The sequence below is a fragment of the Phocoena phocoena genome, chromosome 9, assembly GCF_963924675.1.
Source record: "Phocoena phocoena chromosome 9, mPhoPho1.1, whole genome shotgun sequence".
NCBI classification, from domain to species: Eukaryota; Metazoa; Chordata; class Mammalia; order Artiodactyla; family Phocoenidae; genus Phocoena; species Phocoena phocoena.
This window is the reverse complement of record NC_089227.1, coordinates 58,968,310-58,988,950: the sequence shown is the minus strand read 5'-3', so window position 1 is coordinate 58,988,950 and position 20,641 is coordinate 58,968,310. Positions and strand designations below refer to the sequence as shown.

The window sequence follows — 20,641 nt, the reverse complement described above, 5'->3', positions numbered from 1 at the left end:
ATTTTAATAGTCTGCTTTTCTTTACCTAATATTTTAGTATATTTTCCAAAACATTCTCAGTAGTCATTTTAATTGCTGTATATAATTCCATCTTTTTGATGTACAGTAACTTACTTATCTTAAATTGTTTACACTGTTGACAGTTTTTATTATTCTAAATAACACTGTGATAAATAGCTTTGTTTATATCAAAAACATTTACATTAGACACATGATTTCCAATTATAATATTTAAGGCTTAGTAAGACAGTTTTAGTGAATCACATGGTTTTGACCTTTAGCTTATTTGAGTCTGCCAATATTGTTTTGTATCTGCCTAGATTTTATTCAGTTTCTGAACATTTATTAAGAGGAACAGTTTGCCTGAATCCTTCAGTAGGATGTATTTGAACTGGAAATAGCACACATGTTTTCATATCACTTCAAGTAGCCACGTGATACACTGTAGGGTTAATAATTTTTTTTTTCACTCTCTGTGGGCAATAACTTCCAGTACAGGGTTTATTAGTTTAGAAAGTACTCAATAAATATTCAATAAATAAAAAGATTCTGGCTAATTTAGGATATGCAAAAACATTTGTAAAAGATGTTAAAAAAAAAGAAACACTTCTCCGTTCATGATATGGCTTTCGTTTTCATTAGGAGAGATGACAGCTAAGTGCAGTTTGGGAATTCTGACTATTAAATGAAACAGTGAAATGAAGTATGTTGTTGCTTTAATTCACCTACATGGGAAGCCATGACTCTAATAGTTATTTGATTAAATGTCAATGGGAGCTCCTAAATTGACCCAACTCTTACTTTTATGTGTTAGATTTATGTCAGTTAAAACGAGACTGGTTTTACCTTTCTGTCTTTAACATCTTTGAGTCAACATCTGCTTACAGAAGAAGTGCTGTAACTACCCTGGTTATTTTAATATTAATGACTTCCGTTAACGGGGGCTGGATGTTTGCAGCAAAAAGATTGAGAAATTAGGTGGTATGATTAGTTTCTTGTTTCTGCCCACGGGAAAAGACCTTTTAATGGAAGAGCTTCTTCCAACATGTTTCTGATACCACAGATTTTTTTTTTCCCTGCGAACCTGTTAGAGAGTAAGATTGTTGATTCAAGCATTCCTTGAAAGTAGCTGTTGGTAAAACGTTAGCATAACAAGTTCTCATAATTAAAAAAAAATGTATTATCAGTGCCATAGTGATCATTAAATTACCCTTGGGCTTCTTGGGAACCTAAATTTAGTTTCTAAATTCATTTTGTTCCTTATTATAGTAAATGATAGAGAAAAGCATTTTTTAGCTACATACTCTATTTGGTTGGGCTTGTTTACATTAAGTCTGGGAGGTTCTATTAAGTTAACCATGAAAGACTTGACAAGGATTATGTATTCAATCAAATTATAATTATAAACTTTTATCTTATTGGGGAAATGTGGCTGAAAAGCTTTTTAAATTTTCTGCAAGCAATATTTTCCTATTATGCCAAGTTGGGTTGTGATGAGCATGTGATTAATAGATTTCTACACATTTTGAGTTTTTAAGGCATTTTAGTGGCTTTGTATTTTAAAGCACTAAACAGTCAAAAGCGGACATTATATTCGCATAAATTGTATATTTCTTTTTGCATCCAGAAATCTGAGTGAGCAGAGTATTTAACTAGCCGCAGTGCAGAGTAATGTAATAGCACTGATGTAGGCATTGTAATACTTAGCAGAGTCAGGATTAAGGGGAAGCAAGTGAGGTGCCTGCCTTGGATATAAAATTTAAGAGTGCCAAAAAACTCAGTAATCAAGATAAATAGTATTTTAATGCAATACTTGAAAAAAATCAAAAATAGTACAAAAAAACCCCACGATAGACAAAGTCTCAAAATTTTAAAAAAGACTAGTTCGCACCCTGCATCTGCACTCAGACTCACCTTACCGGGGTCCCGGCCCTGATTGCATACGAGTTCCCATTTCTCTACTTTGATGTCCATGGATAAGGCACTCCTTTGAGTCAAGTTTTCTTTGTCTAAGATGGATGATAATAATCCTTGCTTTCCTGCTTGATTTATTAGGATGTTCAAATCAGCTAAAAATACATGGGAAAGCCCATTGTAAATACAGTTTATGTGTTTACAAGTTTAGAGAAATCACCGTAAAACTTTACGCCATTATTATTATCGGCTCAGATGAATACTCTAAGCAAACATCAGAGTGGAAGATCCTTGGAAAGCTTTGTGTTAATAAAGTGTGAAGTCTAACTCTTGAGTTCATTTGTCAGCTAGCTATAGGGGCAGGGGCCTGAAAATTGTTGTAGGACCCTCCCTGTCTCTTTCTTTTTTGTTCTTGGATGCAGAGTTTAGTGATTTGTAAGAGATAGAAACGTGACCAGAAATCACATGCAAAATGCCCAGGGACAGCTCAGGTCTCACCTTTTCTCAAGCTGTGCCTCCTACCAATGATGCCTTCCCCATTTCTTCTGCCTAGCTGAGTTCCACCCACCTTTTATTCACCTCCGACCTTGGTAAGGCCTTCCTAGGTTCTCTGGGCCTGAAATGTGTTCTCAGTCCTCTGCCTGTAGCAGATGACTGTCTCTCCCACTCATTTCATGATCTATTTACAGAGTCCCTGTTGTCTTGATGCTTCATGTAATCCTTCATCAAATTTACTTTCCAGACCACAGTTTTAGAAATATAAATCGTTTCTTTAGTTGCATTGTAAATCCCTTGAATAGCCTTCCATTAGACTGTTAATTTCAGGGTGAGCAAGGATTGGGTCTTTCTTATTTAGGTTGTATCTAAGGTACTTAGCAAAGAGCTTTATATATATTTTTCTTTGAGTAACTAAATGAATGTCTTGCGTGTAAAGGGGATTGGTAAATTTTTACTCTGTATTTATTTGTGGAATGTTATTGTTTCCATCCTAGGTCTAGACAGACGGTTGGTGCCATGTGGAAGGCGCTTGCTTTGCTGGCCCTGTTGGTGCTCAGCCCTGGTGGTGATGGGCTGTTTCACTCCTTATACAGAAACGCGCATGTTTCCACACCACATAAAGGAGATCCAGGACAGCCATTATTTCTAACTCCTTATATTGAAGCTGGGAAGTTTGCAGAAGGTAAGTTTAAATCAGAAACTTACCTTCTGGTATAGTTTCAACAGTTGGTTTTTTTTTTAGCAGTTGTCTCACAGGATCCAAAATACATTCTAGTATTTTACTCAATTGTTTTATTTCAAATATTAATGATTTGGTGTCATATAGTATCAGAGTTTAGAGCTAAAATGAAAGTTCATCAGGGTCAGATTAACCAGTGGTTGAGTCCCTGCATATCTATTTATAAAACTAATATAGGGCCTGTCTACAATTGGTTACTACATGTCAGTTACTGCTTCCAAGCATTTGATATAAAAATCATTTTAGAATCGCAGCAAGCCAGGAAGTGCATCTGTTTTACACACAAGAAAACTAAAGCAGAAGGAGATGAAGTTACTTGCCAGAGTCATACAGACACCAGCTGGTAGATGCAGGATTCACACCCCGATAGCTTCATTCCAAAGCCTAAGCTCACAGCCACTGTGCTGGGCCCCTTTGCCTGGTAAGTTGACTTAACATCCTAGGACTCAGTTTCCTCATTAATAAGATGGAGAAAAAACAACCCACCCAAGTCTCAGGGATGTTAAAAGAATCATATGAGGAAATACATGTGAAAACTCTTTATAACCTGTAAATTGCTCTCTAAATATTAGTGTTTGCTGATGGCTTTTATTTAGAGTTTGTGGGTTTTTCTATTATTAATACAAAAAAAGTATCTTCTGATGTCATCAGAGACTAAAAATTATGACGTGCCTCTGCCCTTAATGCTTCTTCATGCTTAGGTAAATCACTGTGTAGGATCAATTATGTAATCTTTCTGGACCTCAGGACACTCCTGAACTATAAACTGGTATATAGGCAGAGCTGTTTGTAAAAGGGAGCAGAGAAATGGGGTGGTGGCTGGAGGGAGTTATGGAGTCAGGAAGGGTCAGGAAGAGAGTTACGGAGGGTAGGAGGTAATGATGGAAATAGTCCAGTAGAGAGGGGAAAGTAGATTGGGGTGGGATGTCTGCTGTGGAACATTTTCTTGAAGGAGATGAGAATCCATGGATGGAGATCTTGGTGTTTGCTTCGGAGTTTATCCCTAGTCACAGGTGGGAAGGCAGAGTTAATGCTTGTGAGGCTGATAAGTTGGTAGATTTCATGGGAATGTGGAGCTGAAACTGGAAATTTTAGGGAAATGATCATTTTAAAGATCTAAAATAAATGTACATACTCTGTATGGAAGTTTAAAATAAAGCAACTTTTCTTTAGTTCTCATAGTCAATAGGCTGTCATCACTTTTGTCTTCGGTTTGATTTAAAACCAAAATATTCTCCCCCCCCCTTTTTTTTTTTTGCGGTACGCGGGCCTCTCACTGTTGTGGCCTCTCCCGTTGCGGAGCACAGGCTCCGGACGCGCATGCTCAGCGGCCACGGCTCACGGGCCCAGTCGCTCCGCGGCATGTGGGATCTTCCCGGACCGGGGCACGAACCCGTGTCCCCTGCATCGGCAGGCACACTCTCAACCACTGTGCCACCAGGGAAGCCCTATTCTCCCCTCTTAAGGGTGCATTGGAGTCCTGCTCATATATCTTTGTCTGAAATATACATTGGCTCCATGTTTCACCATCTCTTTTCTAAGAAAAGATGAAAAACTTCGATAATATAGTCAGTGATAATGTAGTGAGGCTGTGTAGTCTTTTTTTTTAAGACTCGTTTTTGCTTGGTGTAGAAAAGTCATGAAAAGATGGCAGCCCAATGGCATAGGCTGATATCACTAGGCATAAATGAAGAGGCAAAATATCATTAACCCAAATCCACCAAACTGGATCATATGCCTTCCTTTTGGCTTCCATGGATACTGATGACTTAGATTATGTTTATTCACAGTAAATCAAAGCAAATCATTTCATTTGGAGCTGAAAAGGAGTTAAATACTCATAACCAAACCCTGCCAATTCACAGATGAGGAATTTGAGACTCAAATATTTTACATGACTTGCCCAAGGGGACATAAGTAATAGTAGTAGAGATGAGTCTAAGACCCAAATTTTCTGACTTGCGCTCTGTAATTCGCCTGCTATAATTTATTTTCCTTTGTTTAAGAAGCTTGTCCTCTTTTGGAGTGACCAGATGCACACACATGAAACAATTAAGGAATCAGGCAATGCATACTAAAGTTCTAAAGTATTACATTTGAGGAAGGCGTGCTGGAAATTTTTAGAAGGAAGCTATCCCTGTTGGTTGGCATAATCCAGATAGAAAGTAGTAGCAGTAGTAGTGGTAGTAGTGGTAGTAGTAGTAAGGATAATATCAATAAATAGCTAACATTTAGTAGTAATTGTATCCCGAGTACCTGGCACAGCAGCTGTATGTAATAGGCACTAATAAATATTTGTAGAATTTAAATTTGAGACCTATGTTTCAGAAGTTATGCTTTATACAAATTAGCTCTTTTAATCCTTATAGCAACTCTAATGAAAAATGAATACTTATTGTTCCCATTTTACGAATGAGAAAACTAAAGCCCAGAGGAATTAGGTGTCTTGCCCAGGACTATTTAAAGGTAGTAAGTGGCAGATCTGGAATTAAAACCTATTTCTGCTGACTCCAGAGCCTGAGGTATGAACCGCTGTGACCAGACTTGAGGGTGTAGGGTAAGATTTGGGCAAATAAGAAAGGGCCTGTGCATACTGAGTAAGACAGCTTAAACAGAGCATTAAGGCAACGTGGCTATGGTGTCTCTGAATCCTACATCTGGTAGAACAAGTGCAAAGAATACAGAGAAATCTGCCTGAGAGATTGTCCACATCCCTCCCATTCCTGGATTTCTCGCCTACAAGCATTTCACGGTCATGGGTGTCAGCAGTAGTAAAGAAAGATTCTGAGGGAGATAGTTTTATCTTCTGTCCTTTTTTGTGCTAAGCCTGATAGATCACCATCTGATGAGTGACAACATTTAAAATATTAAATCTGGTGTAATGTCACTTTCTAAAGTTCTGTCAAAAATCTTTGAACAGAATTTTAAATGACTAATCCAAAATCAGGTACATCTGGGTATTCAACTGCAGTCCTGACAACACAATTAAGGATAATTGTAATCATCCGCTTTACTGAAAGTTCAGGAAGCTCTGGACAGATGGTCAGCTCACTCCGCTGAATCCCTTTTGTTTATCAAGTCTGTCAGAATCTTAGGAACATGAGTCTTAATATCGTAATGGAACATTTTTGAGATAAACAGTAATTCACAAAAAGACAAGGGAAATTTTAATTTTTTAAAAAATCTCCAACATAAACTAACTGGCTTAGTTTTATGTTACTGTAATTGCATGTTTGCTTTCTCTGCAGCTAGAATAAATCCTCACTCTCTGAAACAAAATGAATGTAGGAGGCCAGTTTTAGCATGTTTCCAGACACTGCTTTTTCACCAACTTTAAAGAATATTTTGCTATTAGGTCTTAATTTATTATTACTTACAGCCTGGTAGTGTCCTGTCCATCCTGATTATGATGCAAGTCTTTGCAAATATGAAGTACCTGATTAACTGGTTCAAGCCCTTCTTTGGTCATACTCTAATCTTTTTGAAAGTGTTTCTATCACAAGCACAGTAAATAACAAGTAGGAAGTGAAGTCGCTTCAAAGAAAACCTTTTTCCTTTTTTCAACTGTTTTCAACATTTGTATTATGAGTCACGGTTCCAGGAAGAAAGAAACTCCTCCATCTTGGGAGTTTATTTTCCACATTCCATTAATAGATTCTAGAAGGATGAACGGGGACATTTGAAAATGCAAAAAATCAATTTAGTTGAAAAAACTTTTATTTTACTGGGGTTTAGTTAAAGGAAATTTAAAACAGGATGAAACACTTTTTTGTGGGGCAGAGAAAAGTCTTTCTAAATTTCTTGAGATCTTAATAAGGCCTGCCTGCCTTAGGAGGTTTTTGTAGAAGTAAGCTAATCCTAGTGCATTGCCAGTGTGTCATGTTTTAGTTCATTCACATTTATTCATTAAAAAATGTGTATTGAACGTCTTAAGTGTATAAACCAGCATACTGTGTCCCTGGAGGTACAAAGATAAACAAGACAAATTCCCTGCTTCCCAATAGCCCCTGATCTAGGAGGGAAGGTAGAAAGTAAACCCCAGTCAGTACAAGGCAGCAGAGAAACAGCTTTACAATGCTCAGAAAGGAAGGACTGAGTAAGCATCTGAGTCATTTTCAGAGCAGGCCAGCAGACCTTGTGTTGTGCTGGTCTCAGAGAGAGAGATAGATTCAATCACCCCATCTCCCACAGTCCATTCCCTCCAGCTCCTTTCTGTTATATGTTTTCTCTTTTTCTCATTCTACTTTGACCTTTCTCATTTTTCTCTGTCTTTCTCAAGTGCTCACTTAGCCCTCTGGGATTCACATCTCACTTATTCCCAATGCTTCAGCCTTTGGTTCTCTGCCCTCCTTTTTGGGGGGGATCTCTGTTGGATTTTGAGAAGATTAATAGTTTTGTGAAAAATATTTCAAAAGTGTTTTAGGTACAAACTGCCAGCTACAAAAGACATAAGTTTCAGGGATGTAATGCACAGCATGGTAACTGTAGTTGATAATACTGTCTTGCTATTTGAAAGTTGCTAAGAGAGTAGAGCTTAAAAGTCCTCATCACAAGAAAAAAATTTGTAGCTGTGTGTGATGACAGATGTTAACTAGATTTATTGTGGTGATCATTTCACAACATATACAAATATTCAATCATGTTAAATATATCTGAAACTAATACCATGTTGTATGTCAATTACACCTCAATAAAAAAAAAAAAAAAGGCCAAAAGAAGTGTTTTAAAGGCTGCCCAGCCCTGGAGGTGATCTTTCTGTGGGCTAATTGAGAGTGGAAGCAAAGATGGGAAGAGGGAAGGGTGGGGGACGGGGGACGGGAAGGGCAGGCACATACCACTTTCCCCAAAACATATCCCTTTTCTTTTCCTTAAAATCTTTCTTTGTTCTTTGCCTTTTTTTTTTTTTTTTTTTTTTGGTGGAGAGGGATAGATCTCATTGGGAAGAGAATGGCGAAGAGGTAAAGAGGTTGGAATAAACAATCTTTCCTGGGGGAACTGGACTGAGCCCCAAAAAGGCAAAGTCTTCTAGGCTATTCTTGAGGTGGCCCACAGGCTAATGAGAATCATCCCTCTCTTTGCCTAAGCCCTTATTTTATGTCCATCTCTGTGCTCAAGGGTCATATGCATGTTTTCATTTGATCCTCACACAAAGCCCAGGGGGGACAAATCAGTATCCACATTGACACCATGGCTTCCTGCATCCTATCTGTGCTGTCACTGAACGCCGAGTTGGGAAGAGATGTCAATTAGCACTCCAGGGCCCATGGGCTCTGGTACCCCACTGAAGACATCTTTAGTTGGTGACACATGAGTAGGATCATAGCTTCCTTACCTACTGTCTACTAAACAGTCTCCAACTTAATAAGTCTCAGACTTAAGTAGCTTTTCTTGAACAATTTTGTTTTTATTGGGGACACTTGCTTTGTTCCCCCTAAAGGACTCTTCTTCACCCAAACTTCCCCACCACACCCTGCTTCCTACCTGTTTACTGTCCCTTCTCCACTCCTTTCCTAATCACTGCTTCCCCCTCCATTCCCTGCTTCTCATACCTTTTGACTAACTCTCTAGCCGAGATGCAGTGTAGCAGGGTAGGGGCAGGGGCTAACTCCGCAGCCCGACTTCTGGGTTTAAATCCCAGCTCTCCGTTGCTAGCTGTGTGACCTCGGGCAAGTTACTTAACCTCTCTATGCTTCAGCTTTCTCATCTGTAAAGTGGAGATACTAATTATACCTACCACGTAATGTAAAGCCCTTGGTATAATGGCCTTGTAGGTGTTCCCAGTTCTATTGATAGTAGTATTGTTTACTCCTGGGCGCTTCACCTCTCTGAGCATTCCCTCTTTCCTCCCCCCTGTCCCTGTCCTTTTGCTGCCCTTAGAAAACCAGGACCTCTGCCCTCTACAGCTGCCCCTTGTCCTATTTGTCTCCTTCTGAGTAGCCACGTGATCACCCATAGTCTCACTGCCTGTCTCTCCCCACCCTCCCCAGCCGGCCCCAGTCATTCTTACTCCCCACATGCCTGGTCCATTTCCCTTAGTGGAAGTGGCAGGCCCTTTGCTTTCACCACAAGGAGAGTGTGGAGAACACAGGCCTCCCCCAGGCTGAGAGCTCCTTAGCTGTTATTTCTCTTTCACTCCTCCCCCGCCCCACCTTTTGGGGTTAGGTGACTTTATCCTGCCTTGGCCTTCCAGGTGGCCCCATGTGAACACCTTGGTTTACTCTTTAGAGTGGAGCTAAGGATAGGTGATTTTCTTTTCTTCTTAAAAAAATTCTTATTATAGCTCATAAGGTATGAACCAAAAAAAAAAAGGTTTAAAATGTCACTTGCCCTTGGCTGAATGGTGAATTTTGAATATGTGGAACTGGCCAGGGCAGGCTGGAAGTTGCTACCAGTAAACACCTTTATACCAATCCCCTTGTAGCCTTTCTGATCACTTCATTCCAGACCTGGCCTCTGGGAGAAGTCTGGCCAAGATGGAGATGGCTCACCCCGTATTTATTATTTGTCTAATCCTCGGGTAAATGTTTTCCCCCCCTAGGAAGACGGTTGAGCTCGGTGGCTCCTTTCCCAGGATGGAATTTGACGAGTTATTCCGGCTACATCACTGTGAATAAGACTTACAACAGCAGCCTTTTCTTCTGGTTCTTTCCAGCTCAGGTAGGCCCGCAACAGCGCCCTCACAGGACACTGATGCTCAAGAGCTGACTCTGTTGCTTCAGGTAGAAACATTGGTCTACAACCAACCTAAGGGTGCTTTTCTTTTCTTTTAAATCTTTTAGATTTTTTTTTTTCTAAAAATAAGTGCAGTGACTCTGCGTGGTGTTCCTGTTTATGTGCAGGAAACAAACGTTAGTGGGGGAGGTCCGGCTTTTAAATTCCTTGCAGCCTTGTTCAGAATATTAATGCTGCCACCTTCTTCCTGCCACAGTCTTCTTCCTATCTTTTTGTTGTTTTGTTCTAAAAATACTTGAGGGCAGGGTTGGGCCTTGGGGAGCCAAGGAAGGACAAGGAGTGGGGAGATTCCTGAAGTTCACAGGTGATGCATGTCTAAGCCTGTTTAAATTTAGTCAATTGTAGTCTTATTTGGCTGCTCTGTCTATGGATTTTGCTGTGCCAATTATCATTCTTACACTCACTCCTTCATGCATCCAATACCCATTTACTGAGTAGTGCTCTGTGGGGATACAGAGGAGAGAGAATTGAACTCACTCTGTGGGCCTTTAGGGGAGGGGTGGGGAGGACCAGTGACCCAGGATGGCTTCCTGGATGAGGGGGCTATTTACCTTCTCACATCCATACAGACACAGGTTCGTATATGCTTGTACTTTAGCAATTCTGTTTAGCTCACATCAAGGTCACACAGTTCTTCAGCAGGAACAAATTACTTTAGGCTTATGGATACTATTGGGGTTATTGTAAGAGGTAGTGAGATGCATAAACAAATTTTATCCCAACAGAGGGTAGTTTTCTATTTTTATTTTACAGATTGAATTTGCGTTAGAAGCCAGAGAAAACAAACAATGTTTACCCTCCTATGGAGGGTAGTATTTATATTTGCATGTGATTTGCATATAACAGCATTGCATATGTAATGACTGGGTAAATTGCTTGAACTAAATTGCTTCTCTTGGTACTGTTGGATCATATTTTTTTGATTTTTCATTTCTACTTTCTCAACCATAGCCTCTGACAGTTCACCAGGTAGTTGTGGGTGGAAGGAGGCATATAAGAAATGGGGAGGAATTCTAGATACTTTATAGTTGGAGCTCATAGCAGTTTTCAGGCTGTCACCCACTCTGGGAAGGCTTCTCCTGGACCCCTTACCTATTTCTTCCTCATTGTTACTGTTGAGTGAGGCAAGTAAGGTGCCTAGAGCACAAAATTTAAGGAGAGACTCACTCTCAGGGTTGTACAAGTGCAAGGCTGGTACCTGAGTGACCTCTAGACTCTCCTGCTGGTACCTCCCATTGGGGGAACCCAGCTGGAAAACAAAGGGCAAGGGAGTCTGGTCCATAGAGATCTGCCAACCAGGGCACAGAGCAGAGACTGGATCTTCAGAAGCAACCAAGTAAATATCCCAATATCCAGCACAGCTATCTTGAGGAGATAAATTAAGCCTAGAAAGATGACCTGTTTCTAACAGGTGGAAATTTTCTTCATGTTCTTGGAAGTCCCTTAAACTCCATGCCTTTCAGAAACCATACTGTATGGTTTGTGATATCACATCTATCCATATCATTGAATACAGGCATTTATCATGAATACAGGCATTTATCATGAATAGGAGTTATATTAGTTTTCTATGGCTATTGTACAAATTTGCACAAATTTAGTGGCTTAAACAACACAGATTTTGTATTTCACAGTTCTGGAAGTTAGAAGTCCAACACCGGTCTCGCTGGCCTAAAATCAAGGTGTCAGCCGGGCTGTGGTCCTTCTGGAGGCTCCAGGGGAGAATGCATGTCCTTGCCTTTTGCAGTTTCTAGAGGCTGCTGGCATTCCTTGGCTAATGGCTCCTTTTTCTATCTCCAAAGCCAACATCAGTGAGTTGACTCCTTCTTACATTGCATCACTCTGGCCGACTCCATACGCATATAACCTTCCGTGCCTCTTGTCTTTTGCCTCCCTCTTCATTTAAGGACCCTTGGGATTACTTTGGGCCCACTTGGATAATCCAGGATACTCTCCCTGTTTTAATGTCAGTTGACTAGCAACCTTAATTCCATCTGCAACCTTAATTCCCCTTTACCGCGTAGCTTAACATATTCACACATTCTGGGGTTTTGGATGTGACATCTTTGGAGGCCGTTATTCTGTGCAAAATGGATACTTGAAAATTTTACCTGGATTAGTGATTTGCAGTATGTTCTCTCTCAGTGATCCTCACATTTTATTGTACTTAGGAATGATCTTCACGTTCCTCCAGAGATTCTGACTTGTAAACTGGGAGAGGCCAGCAAGTTGTAGAATTAGCAGGTGGACCACACTTGAGAAACCATCACTCTAGCCTACAGGCTACCACCCTGGATTCAGTGCTCCTGGCCCCAAAGTGGCCCACAGTTCTTTTATTGGAAACACCTAGAGCAGGCAAACCCCAATAGAGGTGGTACGTTGTCCCACTCATCCGCCTAGGGTGAGGGCTAGAATGGAGGGCCGAGGCGGCGAGTGCAGCCTGTGGGGTCAGCACTCCTAATCCTGCTTCATGTTCCTCTAAGTCCTGCCGGGGCTCCACCTCCACTGCACCCTCTGCCTCTTCCCACCTCCACCCCAGCCCTGCCAAACCCGATTCCTTACTCTCTCTTCTGCTTCGGTGGCTGGTTATGATACCAGTAAGTTCCCCATTGACTTCTACATGGTGACTTTTTTTTAGTAATGATCCAGATTTGTGAAAACAGCAATTAATGTTGAAGGAAGTGATCAAATGAAAACCAAACAAAGACCCAGTCTTTTCCCTTTTAGGTTGCCTCTGAGAGGTGAACAGCTTTATCTAGGATATTGGTGATTCTCTGGGACTATAAAGCTAGTCAGGGAAGTGGGCTTAGGGTCTGCTGTACCCACTCCTGGTTTCCAGACTGAAACCCCCTGCAGTAAACAATAACTGTGCTATTGGGGCCCCCCTTTTAATTAAATGAAGACCTACCTATGCACCCCCTGACCAGATTATGTTCTTCTGGGCCCAGAATTATAGCCCTAAATACGTTCTAAGATGATCCCAGAAGACATAAAAACCACACCACCACAGCAGGAAAGAAGATGCTTAAGACATAAAAACCACACCACCACAGCAGGAAAGAAGATGGGAGCTTAAGCACATAGTATTCTGTTGGAAGTGATAGACTGAGCTTCAGGAAGAGGCAGAGATGAAAAGATGGTACCATTGACAGCTGTCACCACAGACGGTACTAGGTGTCACCACATGGCAGCTGGGATAGATCTTTCCAAGACCTCCTTACAGGGGAGCCCACACGCACAGTTAGGTCTCCAAGGCCTCAAGGCAACCATTCCTGCGGAGCCAGTCAGGCTGTAAATTATGGACCAGACAAGTTTAGGTGAAGGAGATAAAGCATGCGAGAAGGAGAAGCAGTGGTCACCGAGATGGGAGAGAGTTCCTTTCATTTGGCAGAAATACTAGTTCGTTGCCTGTCACAGGGAAGCAGCTGATATGATCATCAGGAGAGAAGGGACCCCTTAAAAAAACTGAAGGTAGAGAAAATGGAAAACCCAGGAAGAATGCCACACTTGTCATATCCTCTGAGTATTTTTTTGGACTGCTGTTTCTGAAATTAATTTTCTTTTCCTGTTATTTCTGTGAGGCTCCCCTGTTATTGTATACAAATCAGTGCATAATGGGTTCCAGAACTTGAAATTGGTCTGCAGTTAGGGACGCAATCTACAAGAGAAATGAATAGGCATTTTGCATGGAATAAAAAATACAATGAAGGGCTTCCTGGTGGCTCAGTGGTTAAGAATCCACCTGTCAATGCAGGGGACACCGGTTCAATCCCCGGTCCAGGAAGATCCCACATGCCACGGAGCAACTAAGCCCACGCACCACAACTACTGAGCCTGTGCTCTAGAACCCACGAGCCACAACAGCTGAAGCCCGCATGCCTAGAGCCCATGCTCTGCAACAAGAGAAGTCACCGCAGTGAGAAGCCCATGCACCGCAATGAAGAGTAGCCCCTGCTCGCCACAACTAGAGAAAGCCCGCGTGCAGCAACAAAGACCTAACTCAGCCCAAAATAAATAAATAAATTTATAAAAAAAAAAGTACAATGAAGCCAATAAAAATGTCAGCAATTAAAATAGCTGTTCTTAACTGAACGTTGACTATGTGCTAATAAAGCACTCTGCATTTTCTTCTTAAGACCGTACTAAAGCCACATGAGGAGGGAATTACTGGCCTCATTTTACAGATGAAGAGGATTACAGAGATTAGATAATTAGCCCCAAGTTACTCAACTAGAAATGGGCAGAATTAGATTTTAAAATGAGGTCTCTGGTGGAGAAATCTTTGCTCTTGATCATCCCATGTTGATCCTGAGAAAACTAGTCATGAAAGGCAATAGATAACAGCTGTGAAAAGTATAGCTCTTGAGTTAGTCAGGCTTGGATAAAACCTTGCCTCCACTCCTTATGCCAAATGTGACCTTCCTTGGGCACATTCTTAACTTCTCTGAGCATTGGTTTCCTTGTTTTAAAATGAGAATCAAAATACCTTCTGAACAATGGCTTTGAGAGAAATGAGATAATATGATAAAGTCTCAGAATGGTGTCAGATACATAGTAAGTAGAGTTGCTATTAGATACATAGTAAGAGAGAAAGAAGAACAAAAAAACCCCAAAGTTAGCAGAAGGAAAGAAATCATAAGGATCAGATCAGAAATAAATGAAAAAGAAATGAAGGAAACGATAGCAAAGATCAACAAAACTAAAAGCTGGTTCTTTGAGAAGATAAACAAAATTGATAAACCATTAGCCAGACTCATCAAGAAAAAAAGAGAGAAGACTCAAATCAACAGAATTAGAAATGAAAAAGGAGAAGTAACAACTGACACTACAGAAATACAAAAGATCATGAGAGATTACTACAAGCAACTCTATGCCAATAAAATGGACAACCTAGAAGAAATTGACAAATTCTTAGAAATGCACAACCTGCCAAGACTGAATCAGGAAGAAATAGAAAATATGAACAGACCAATCACAAGCACTGAAATTGAAACTGTGATTAAAAATCTTCCAACAAACAAAAGCCCAGGACCAGATGGCTTCACAGGCGAATTCTATCAAACATTTAGAGAAGAGCTAACACCTATCCTTCTCAAACTCTTGCAAAATATAGCAGAGGGAGCAACACTCCCAAACTCATTCTGCGAGGCCACCATCACCTTGATACCAAAACCAGACAAGGATGTCACAAAGAAAGAAAACTACAGGCCAATATCACTGATGAACATAGATGCAAAAATCCTCAACAAAATACGAGCAAACAGAATCCAACAGCACACTAAAAGGATCATACACCATGATCAAGTGGGGTTTATTCCAGGAATGCAAGGATTCTTCAATATATGCAAATCAATCAATGTGATACACCATATTAACAAATTGAAGGAGAAAAACCATATGGTCATCTCAATACATGCAGAGAAAGCTTTCGACAAAATTCAACACCCGTTTATGATAAAAACCCTGCAGAAAGTAGGCATAGAGGGAACTTTCCTCAACATAATAAAGGCGTATATGACAAACCCACAGCCAACATCGTCCTCAATGGTGAAAAACTGAAAGCATTTCCACTAAGATCAGGAAGAAGACAAGGTTGCCCACTCTCACCACTCTTATTCAACATAGTTTTGGAAGTTTTAGCCACAGCAATCAGAGAAGAAAAGGAAATGAAAGGAATCCAAATCGGAAAAGAAGAAGTAAAGCTGTCACTATTTGTAGATGACATGATACTATACATAGAGAATCCTAAAGATGCTACGAGAAAACTACTAGAGCTAATCAATGAATTTGGTAAAGTAGCAGGATACAAAATTAATGCATAGAAATCTCTGGCATTCCTATACACTAATGATGAAAAATCTGAAAGTGAAATCAAGAAAACACTCCCATTTACCATTGCAACAAAAAGAACAAAATATCTAGGAATAAACCTACCTAAGGAGATAAAAGACCTCTATGCAGAAAATTATAAGACACTGATGAAAGAAATTAAAGATGATACAAATAGATGGAGAGATATACCATGTTCTTGGATTGGAAGAATCAACATTGTGAAAATGACTCTACTACCCAAAACAATCTACAGATTCAATGCAATCCCTATCAAACTACCACTGGCATTTTTCACAGAACTAGAGCAAAAAATTTCACAATTTGTATGGAAACACAAAAGACCCTGAATACCCAAAGCAATCTTGAGAACAAAAAACGGAGCTGGAGGAATCAGGCTCCCTGACTTCAGACTATACTACAAAGCTACAGTAATCAAGACACTATGGTACTGGCACAAAAACAGAAAGATAGATCAATGGAACAGGATAGAAAGCCCAGAGATAAACCCACGCACATATGGTTACCTTATCTTTGATAAAGGAGGCAGGAATGTACAGTGGAGAAAGGACAGCCTCTTCAATATGTGGTGCTGGGAAAACTGGACAGGTATGTGTAAAAGTATGAGATTAGATCACTCCCTAACACCATACACAAAAATAAGCTCAAGATGGATTAAAGACCTAAATGTAAGGCTAGAAGCTATCAAAGTCTTATAGGAAAACATAGGCAGAACACTCTATGACATAAATCACGGCAAGATCCTTTTTGACCCACCTCCTAGAGAAATGGAAATAAAAACAAAAATAAGCAAATGGGTCCTAATGAAACTTCAAAGCTTTTGCACAGCAAAGGAAACCATAAAAAAGACCAAAAGGCAACCCTCATAATGGGAGAAAATATTTTCAAATGAAGCGACTGACAAAGGATTAATCTCCAAAATTTATAAGCAGCTCATGCAGGTCAGTAACAAAAAAAAAAACAAACAACCCAATCCAAAAATGGGCAGAAGACCTAAATAGACATTTCTCCAAAGAAGATATACAGACTGCCAACAAACACATGAAAGAATGCTTAACATCATTAGAGAAATGCAGTTCAAAACTACAATGAGATATCATCTCACACCAGTCAGAATGGCCATCATCAAAAAATCTAGAAACAATAAATGCTGGAGAGGGTGTGGAGAAAAGGGAACCCTCTTGCACTGCTGGTGGGAATGTGAATTGGTACAGCCACTATGGAGAACAGTATGGAGGTTCCTTAAAAAACTACAAATAGAACTACCATATGATACAGCAATCCCACTACTGGGCATATACCCTGAGAAAACTGTAATTCAAAAAGAGTCATGTACCAAAATGTTCATTGCAGCTCTATTTACAATAGCCCGGAGATGGAAACAAACTAAGTGTCCATCATCAGATGAATGGATAATGAAGATGTGGCACATATATACAATGGAATATTACTCAGCCATAAAAAGAAATGAAATTGAGCTATTTGTAATGAGGTGGATGGACCTAGAGTCTGTCATACAGAGTGAAGTAAGTCAGAAAGAGAAAGACAAATACCGTATGGTAACACATATATATGGAATTTAAGAAAAAAAAATGTCATGAAGAACCTAGGGGTAAGACAGGAATAAAGACACAGACCTACTGGAGAGCGGACTTGTGGATATGGGGAGGGGGAAGGGTGAGCTGTGACAGGGCGAGAGAGAGGCATGGACATATATACACTAACAAACGTAAAATAGATAGCTAGTGGGAAGCAGCCACATAGCACAGGGAGATCAGCTCTGTGCTTTGTGACCACCTAGAGGGGTGGGATAGGGAGGGTGGGAGGGAGAGAGATGCAAGAGGGAAGAGATATGGGAACATATGTATATGTATAACTGATTCACTTTGTTATAAAGCAGAAACACACACCATTGTAAAGCAATTACACTCCAATAAAGATGTTAAAAAATATTAATAAAATAAAAATAGATGCATAGTAAGTAGAGTGGCTGCTATTATGTCATTATCATCATCATCATCATTATTGTTAGTTTTCCTCGTATTAATACAAATACTCTACAGAACAAAATCAGACACAATTGGGGAGGTTAAAGAAGCAAGAGATAAGGAGCAATTCCAAATTGGAAGGAGTTGGATGCCAGCCAAGAATGTGGATTAATTGTTACTGGGTAAGGAAATTACAAAGTGAAATTGGGATTTTTCATGTTCACGAATATAAAAAGACATATGGATTATTATTTTTTGATATTAGCATCCTTTTCATTGGAAAAAAATATCCAGCAACACGGTCCAGGTCCATAAATCCACAGTGCGGTGCAGGGGCAGTGAGCCACTCTGATGCACATGGCCAAAGCAGAAGGCATTCTCTCTGGGAGCAGGAGAGCAGGTCCCCAGGGGTCCCTGGAAGCCAGTAGAAAAGCCCACCCAGGGAGTGCAGACATGGAATCAGGCTCCACGGGGCCTCTGCACAAAATCAGTTCACTCCCTCCTCTGCGTGTCTGGACTGCTTCAGTAACAGTCAGGGTGGTAGAGAGCAGTAGTTCCCAAATTTGCTACAGCTCATCAGACATACCTGTGGAGCTTTACAAATATGACAGATTCCCCAGCTCAGTGTGCAGTCTCTCCCAGCAGAGATTCTGATTCATTTGATCTGGAGAGGGCCCAGGGATCAGTATTTCTATCAAGCTCCACAGTGATTCCAGTGCAGTTGTCCGTGCACTTGAATTTAGGAAGAGAGAACTAGAGGTCAGGAAACTGGGATTCTAGTTGCAGGTCTGCGGTTCCTCACTATATAACTTGGGACAGGGCATTTATACTCTCTGAGCCCCCATTTTCTCATAGAGAAATAAAGATGTTAAAGTTGATTCCTAAGGTCCCTTCCCAGTCTTACATTCTGTGGTATCTACAGTTTTAGTCGGCTTGCCTACAAAACATCCCTTAATGTGCAACCAAAGTTATAAAAGCATCCGAGAACTCTGGTTTGTGAATGAACTCTTGAATTTGTGGCCTCTGTGGTAACTGGCCTTCAAGAGAGTCCCCAGTGATCTTCATTTCTTGGTATGTGTTCTCCTGTGTAGTCCCCTTCCATACTGAATCAAGGCTGGCCTTAGTGACCCACACATTAATAGCAGAAATGATGGTGTGTGACTTCCAAGCCTGGACCATTAAGAACAATGCTGCTTCTGCCTTGGTGTTTTGGACCACTCGCTCTGAGGGAAGCCAGATGCCATGCTGGAAGGATGCTAAAACAGCCATATGGACAAACTCTTCTGGAGAGGAAGTGAGGCCTCCACCCTCCAGTCAACATTGGAGTCAGGCCTTCAGACAACTTGCAGCCCTGGTTGATATCTTGACTACAACCTCATGAGAGACCCTGAGCCATAATTGTCCAGCCAGATAGCCCCAAATCCCTGTCCCACAGAAAGCAAGAGAGATAATAAGTGATTATTATTGTCTTCAGCCCCTAAATTTTAGAGACGTGTTATGCAGCATTAGATAGCTCGTAGAGCCTCTTGTCATGTACTTTTGGGCTATGTTTGTGATATCTTGTGACATCTAGAACTTCTGGAGTGGTGACTACTGTACCAGTTTTCTTTTGGTTGTGTGTGTGTTTGCGTGTGCACTTTTGTGTTTTTTGTACTTTTTTTTTGTTTTTTGTGTTTTTTGCCTCTCGGCTCCAGTTCTACCCTCTTACCTGCTCCACAGTACTAGAGTTTTAAGTATTTTTCCTATAAAGCAAACACGATTTTTTTTTTGAAGACAAAAGCAAATTTATTTACATATTAAATCATAATGTAAAAGCAAGAATACAAATGCTATCAAAATGTTCACAATGATTTTAGGCTAGGAGGATTAAAAAAACTTGTTTTTTCTGTCTGTTTTATGCTTTCCAGATTGGTTTCTACGAACAAGTATAATCTATTTTAAATTTTTAAACAACTTTATTAAACACACCAGATTCCTTATGGACTGGTTCCTGCATTTTTCTCTAATGTAATCTCCAAACGTATTTTCTTATACTCCCTATGTTCAAATAATAACTGATCAACTTAACGTGTATTGAATTTTCAGTGAACACGATATTAAGCTTTGACAGTAGAGGGTGCTGGAGGGACATTGCAGGAGGAAATTGGCTTCTTTTCCTGGCCCCTTGTCCTGCATTTTGCTTTCTCAGTCTGTCAGCAGTGTGTGTGGAGGGACAACCAGTGGCGCTCTGCCTTAGCTGGGCACCCAGACCGCGAAGACCCTCAGCAAGCTTACAGTCTGGACTCTGTCCCAGTGACCACCTGACTATGGCCCTCGCAAGATAGACACCATTGATCCCAGGTCTTGCCAGCGAGCAGGCTTCCTACAGCCCAGCTTTCTCTGGCACCCTCTCACCAGCCTGGACCACCTGCATCCCGGAGAGTGGCTTCCCACAGCCCTCCTGACGTGGACACCGTGCACTCCTGGTTTTGTGCCTTCGTTCAAGGAAGGAGGCTCCCAACATCCTGACTTCCTCTGCACTCCCGGCCCTGCCACCACAGCCCACTGTCCAGGAGGCCTTTCCTACTTGCCCAGGGTTTGTTGGCCAACTTTGCCTGGGCACCTCAGTGAACTTCTCAGCTACCCAACAAGGTCTGGACCGTAGCCTTGGGAAGGGCCGCGCCCCACCTTATGAGTTTGTCCATCCGTGGACATTCTCCCTCAGCCCAGGATACACTTTAGAGTTCTCTTTATATATTTATGGTTATTCTCCCATTATAATGAATACCCCTTTATGTTAAAATCTCCCTGTTCCTTGGTGGACACAGGAAGCCTACCTAGCATGCTGGCATTTGGCGAACACTGAGGAAGTGGCTCGGGGGGAAGCAGACCCCTCTGGCATTCTGCCCCTACTCTTGCCCTGGGCTGGATATGATACTCA

The 20,641-nt window shown here is 40.9% G+C and overlaps 1 protein-coding gene across 1 annotated transcript in view; it reads left to right on the top strand.

The window, feature by feature from the left end:
* Nucleotides 1-2,980: 2,980 nt before the first annotated feature.
* The window catches only part of CPVL (carboxypeptidase vitellogenic like), a 101,252-nt gene continuing 83,591 nt past the window's right edge, over nt 2,981-20,641 (top strand). Inside the window, 1 exon segment of the mRNA XM_065883857.1 lies at nt 2,981-3,098. Coding sequence (XP_065739929.1) covers nt 2,981-3,098 — 118 coding nt within the window.